The sequence below is a fragment of the Candoia aspera genome, chromosome 7 (assembly GCF_035149785.1).
Source record: "Candoia aspera isolate rCanAsp1 chromosome 7, rCanAsp1.hap2, whole genome shotgun sequence".
In the NCBI taxonomy this organism is placed as follows: Eukaryota; Metazoa; Chordata; class Lepidosauria; order Squamata; family Boidae; genus Candoia; species Candoia aspera.
In genome coordinates this window covers 61,861,795-61,867,943 of record NC_086159.1, presented here as the reverse complement: position 1 = coordinate 61,867,943, position 6,149 = coordinate 61,861,795, and the positions used below count along the sequence as shown (strand labels likewise).

Sequence of the window (6,149 nt, the reverse complement as noted above, 5' to 3'; positions counted from 1 at the left end):
GCAAACATGTACAGGTTCTAACCTGAATCATCTTTTTTTGAGAGTAAAACGTAACTGAACTTAGCAAAGATTTGCTTTCCGGCAAAGGTGCATGGGATTAGCACATTTATTTATTTGTATATATTTCAAACTTAGTCACCACCCATCTCGCACAAAGAGAGACTCTGGGCAGCAGAGCATAGTAAAAGCAAAAATAAATAAAGCAGAACATAATAAAAGCAAAAATAAATACCAATTAAAATATAATAAAACAATATTCTTAAATAAATATAGACCAAGGCAACTAGGTTGGAAGTTATTTATTCGGTCTCACTGTTGTTTTCTTTAGCTACGTATTATCATATCCTGGCTGGCAAGGGCCTTTCAGGGTCATAGATATGAGACATATCAACCTTATACACAGCTATCAGAGACTGAAGTCGAGGCCACTGCACACACAGAATGTGTTCTACAATTAGCAATTGCCCTTCCCATCTCAAACACATTTTTGTATGTTTCTACAAGGCTAATTAATATACAAGAGAGTTTTGTCAGAACTTGCTACTATTTTTCAGAAGACCTTAACAACATTGTGTGTGTGTGTTCTATGCAGATGTCTGCAATGGCTCTGCTAGTTGACCTTGGATGCCAGAGATAGTCCAAACAAGATGCTTTCACACTCCTGGCTTGTCCCCCCTCCCATTTCTACTGACTTGCAAATCTCAACCCGTGTTGATTCCATTCATGCATGCGAGTCGGATCAGATATTCTGGGAACGTTTGATCTGGGAGCATGACAGTGTGTGTGTGTGCGTGTGTGTGCATGCCTTCAAGTCTGTTTTTGACTCCTGGCGACTAGTCCCTGCTTATTTTAATTAGGCTATGACACCACTATTTTCTGTAATTCCTGTAAAGCCTCTGCCTACTTACCTTATATCTCTTAGCAAACCAGTAACTATGAAAGCAATGCAAGAGAAAAAAAGGTGAGCATGACGCTAAAGAATCCTGTGTAAACCAAAAGGCTGAATACCCTACCAAGAAAGAACCACCACTGTATATAGAATCAACTGTCGGGCTTACAGCCAACACTGCATACGGCACAGAGGGCGCCAACTACACCATAAAATTAAAGAACACCTAACTGCAATGAAGAACCACGATCAGAAGTACCTAACAGCTACCCAAGCCCTCAGAATGATCCACACATTCAACAGGGAAAACACAGAAATAATTGAGCATGCAAACAGCAGAAGAACCAGAGAATCCCTGGAAGCCTGGCACTCAAATAAAGGAGCCACCAATGGATAATTATGAATGAAAAGGCTAAAGTGCATAACAGACATGTATATCTGAAAGCATGAACCAATGGCATCTATGAAAGCAGAAACCGATAGGTTGATGATAGTTGCATGTTATATTCCATGGAAGAATCAAATATTTGTGCAACATTATGACTGAATGCAACACAAGGGAAAAATTATTCTAAGTGATATGAATGGATGGGTGGGAAAAAGACAATGGGACATCAAAAAAGGGGTTGGGTCATTTTAGAGCCCCAGGAATGAGTGAGAAAAGGTGAAAGTTTGGTGAATATCTGCTTAGATAAAGGTCTGGGATGAAACGATAGTAAAGGGAATTGCTAGATGGAGTATTTCAGAGATTTGCATGGGAATGATGGTGATACAACCAAGAGTGATACTGAAACAAATGCTACAAAAGTTAGTGTCCAAATAATGAAAAGGAAGTCATAAATATTGTAAGAAATTTCACAAATGTTAAGGATGCAGGTGCACATGATGAACCCGGAAGGTATTTAAATACAGATGTGGTTTGCTTATGGAATGACGTTGTGAATTGTCTGATGCACTTAAAGGCTGCAGCTGTGCCTGAGGTTTGGAAGAAGGAATTAATTTATGAAATTTATACAGCTGCTCTCTCGTTATGGTTCCCCTGCAGAAAGGGAATCCTGTAGCGTGCCGACAGGTAGGGTTGCCTAGGTAAGTAGGAATGAATAGCAATGCCTCCTCTCCACCATCAGCACGCCCTATGTTGGCTGGGGATGATGGATCTTAGAGTTCGATATCCTAGAAGCCACCAGGTTGGGAAGCTCGAGTCAAAGACACAAAGCGGGGATGACGATAACGATGGAGGGAATGGAAACTCCCAGCTGGCAGACCGGGCCCAGACCCAGTCTCCAGCGAGCGTGGCCGCCTGGGCGTCGCGCCGTTTCTGGTAGATTCATTAAACAACCGGGCTGGCCGCCCCACCTGACTGAAAGCTCCAACCGGCAAGAAAGCCGGACTCCCACCTGGGCAACCGCCGGGGATCCCGCGCTGGGCGAGCCTGGAGTATCTGAGCCGAGAAGGCGCCACCGCCCCCCCCCCAAAATAAAACCAATCCCCCCCACCTCCATGTCGCCTGTCAGGGAAGAGCGACCACCCAGCACCCACACCTAAAATTCAAAGGAAGGTCGACCTACCGCGGGGGACGAAGAAAGCAGCTAGAAGTAGGCGGAGCCACCGCAGGAGGGCGGAGTCGGGCAGGCGCAGAATGGCACAAGTATCATGTCGTCGAATGAAGGCAGTAATAGGCGGGTGGCCGGCCTAATAGGGTCACTCGGCTAGCGAGGGAGGGGACCCGAAGGAGTCGGACTCCGGCACTTAGAGGCGGAGTGTGAAGGGCGGAAGGAAGCGATTGGCGGGCTGGGATGTGGCGCGTGGAGCCTTTTGGTTTGCACACAAGGCCCGCGCAGGAAGGAGCAACTCGGGTTGTGCTGTGCTGGGCGCTGTTCGAGTTTCTCGCCTGGTCCCGAGTCAAATGAAATCATACCTTGTGTGCGTTTCCGACAATACGCCCCCAGTCCGACAACCCTCCCACGGCACGTCGGCTATAGCAGTTGACATGGATGTGTTCCGCGGGTGGGACTCAGAGGTCGCGAGGGTGGGAATGCAGGCGAGAGGCTCAAGCCTTTCAAACTCGTTCGCAAAGCCAGAGCAATAGAGCGCCCGCGGACCGGAAAGGGGTTGAGTTCCTCAACATGGGACCTGCTTTTTTGAAAGAACGACGGGCGGCGCTTGCTAGTAGTTAGACGGGGAACTATTGGCTGAGAGTGCGGCAGTTAACTGATCTTTCAAGCACCCGTGCAAACCTAGAACTTTGAGTTAACGTGTACACCCTGGCTCAGGTTGGGATTGTGTGAATACAGGCTGTAGCTCAGTGCAGCATGGTAGATCATCCTGAATTGTTCAGTACAATCATGTACAGATTAGAGTCCAACTTCATTAGGTTCCAAATTCTTGTACAGATTAGGTTCCAATTTTATTACAAGTAGCTAAGCATCTCATGGCCCTTGAGAAACAAGCCCGCTTTTATTCAGCTCCCAGCACATCTGCTAAGTCTTTATAGAAACAAAACGTTTGACAAAAGTCGAGTATGAGTCCATGAACTGTAATTGCATGGACATGTCCATATAGTGATCTTGGAAACAATGTGGAAGCTTACTCTGGGGATGTTTTTTGACTTCCCAGTCCAACCTACAGGTTCTCCAGTACAACCAGGCCCAATTATGCTTAACTTTCAATCCCAGACTTCATCAGCCAGATGCCACAACCTGCTGGATAATATAAGAAAACAGATAGCTTTTTCCCCACAGATGACTTCTTGCCCCAATTATTGGTCAGTGATGAAATATTTAAAACTTTGCTACCATCCCAAGGGTGTTAGTAACCCTACTGAACAAACATTAAAGTTATTTCTTACACAGAGAAGGCAATCAGTCTCCTGGCAGTAAGTAATATAATCAAGTTTAACTAAATATTGTGAAAATTATACATGAGATATAATAGGCTTGACTCATTGGCAGTTGACAAATGGTTGAGATTTAACTTATAAACATACATTCAGCAGGAAACTACTGCAGAAGCACAATCCCATTTGAGATCCCTACATCTTTTCCCCAGCTTGTTAAAAGTGGAGCTGTACAGTGCTAAGTGGCTGCCCCTGGTGTCTTCCCCACTTAGAGCAGAGCCACACAACGCCACCTCATCAGTCACAACTCCTCTCTTGTCACAACCGTTTGTAAAGGACAAGAGGAGGCAGCTAAAAATACAAATATTTAGGCATGTATCAAATTTTAAAAAGTCGTTATAGCAAAACCAATAGCATTTCTGAAGGGCTGGGAGATAGTTCAGGAACATTTTGTGCCCTTGTATTCATAAAGCATGTCTTCTTCTGATGTTTTGTTTTACTTTGTTTTCATGTGGGACAAAAGAGACCGTTGAAATAAAGGTATTTTAATTTTCATCTTTGGAGTTCTTTGCTACACAAAACAAAAAGAAGAAAATAGTCAGATTTTGCAAAAAAAAAAAAATATGCATGTTTTTCCTCTTGAGAATCTCTAACCATAGATAATTCAAACCTCTCCAGTAAGATATTTAATGCAGATTTAAATTTTGTTTTCATTCATCTCTGATTGCTTACCTGAACACTGAAGCAATTTCCATTCCTGTTGAAATTGCTCTCTTAATTCTTTGATCATTTGCACATTCTCCTTTAAATCTGGTGCATAGACCCCAAAGTTAGGTATAAAGTCACCTGTCAAGATGGTGGTTATATCCTGCATTATTTTTTCTTCAGTATCCTTTACAAACAAAACAAAAGACTTGCAGAAATGTGTACTGATCATGTCCGAAAAATGAAAGATAGTATTTTATTGCTTGCAGTGTCATTTGAGAATTTGTACCCTTTATTGAATGCCTGTGTTCACACACTGGGCTAAGCCATAACGTGGCTTGCTTGGTTTTGGTTTAGTGAATTGTATAACTAGATATCTGTGGTTTGCAAACCTTGGTTTATAGTTTGGCGTGTTTTGCAAACCCAGCCAAACTGGATTTATTTAGTAAAACATAATTAAATAAACCACGCTTAGTGCAGTGTGGGAACATATCCATTAAGGAGTCAGTTGTTTCAAATACTATAAATCAGGCTTTCTCAAACTGTGAAGTGGCACTCCTGAGAAGTCTCTCAGCAATTTGTGAGGTGGGAATCAGTGTGTGTGGGTGTGGGCGCCAAGCTAGAGTAGCAAAGTAGAAGCACTGTCAAAGCCTTGTTCTCTGTTTTTTTCTCTCCCTTTAGCTGGGCATGATGGCTATGAGCTTGCCCAGACAAAGTAGAACAGATTTGGACAATGGTTTCCTGCCAAAATTTGCTCTGTTTTGTTTCTTGCTTTGCCTGTGTCAGCTTGCAGTGGAGAGTTGTGATTTTACAAAGTTTGAGAACCCCTGGTAATATATAGATTAAAATTGAGTTATGAATAGTAAACTTTGTATTTAAGTATTGCCAAACTCTAACCCCAATGAAATCATTAGTTGTATTTGGGGGGGGGGGGTTGTTGTTGTTTCACATAAATTTGTTTTATCATTTAGGGGTATCATGGTACTGCAGAGTTGAAGAACCCTGTGATAATTGTTTGCGTGTTTGACTTGCAGACCACTTGGTTTGACTTATTTGGATTTTGCCAGTATCCGGGCAGAGGAACAGAGAAACATAGCCACGCAATGCCTTTGGTTGGATTCCAAAAGGGTGTTTTGGCACACAAACATGAAACATCTGTCTGAAGCTCTTTAAAGCCAATGCATCTTTTCTTTGGATATTCACAGTTGCCCTCCACTCTTATTTTAGAACTGAAACTGAAATGCTGCAGTGCCCTATTAGATTCCTCCTGTATTTACTTCAGGAAAACAGAGAATCTGAAGCCATACAGGCCGAGTTCTGGAAGGAAGTAAAGACACATTTCCTCTGGATCCTTTATTCTAACAGTCAATAAACTATTTTATTGTAAAACCACTAATACTTCTTACCTGGATTAGAACAAGAATCTGAGATTGTGCTAACCCTTGCAATAAACTAATAAGCAAGGAAATTCTATTTTTGCCAAGATTCTGGTTTGGTCCAACAATTACAATGGTTAAATTAGGCTGATAGCTGTATGCTACTGGAAGAATAAATCCAAAGGTGGCAGAGAAGAAGTTGTTTGTTTCAGGATCCTTCCAAAAATAGACAAAAAATTACAGTATTTTAGTATTATGTAGTAACAATATTTTAGTATATTAAAATAAACCAAAACTAATGTCTTAATTTCTCAATATAGAAACCCTATTTACATATTACTTG

At 42.2% G+C, this 6,149-nt stretch overlaps 1 protein-coding gene across 4 annotated transcripts in view; it reads right to left on the bottom strand.

Moving 5' to 3' along the window:
- Positions 1 to 6,149, bottom strand: part of HDAC10 (histone deacetylase 10) — an 84,761-nt gene that overhangs the window by 56,291 nt on the left and 22,321 nt on the right. The window contains exons 18-20 of one of the 4 annotated variants that reach the window (XM_063307919.1): positions 5,837 to 6,022; positions 4,458 to 4,617; positions 4,226 to 4,296 (exon numbers count right to left, since the gene is read on the bottom strand). In XM_063307919.1, coding sequence (XP_063163989.1) covers positions 4,271 to 4,296; positions 4,458 to 4,617; positions 5,837 to 6,022 — 372 coding nt within the window. In that variant the 3' untranslated portion in view covers positions 4,226 to 4,270. Of the gene's footprint in view, positions 1 to 3,798; positions 4,297 to 4,457; positions 4,618 to 5,836; positions 6,023 to 6,149 lie in introns of those variants that run through there. The other 3 variants (XM_063307918.1, XM_063307920.1, XM_063307922.1) reach the window with 3 other exon arrangements.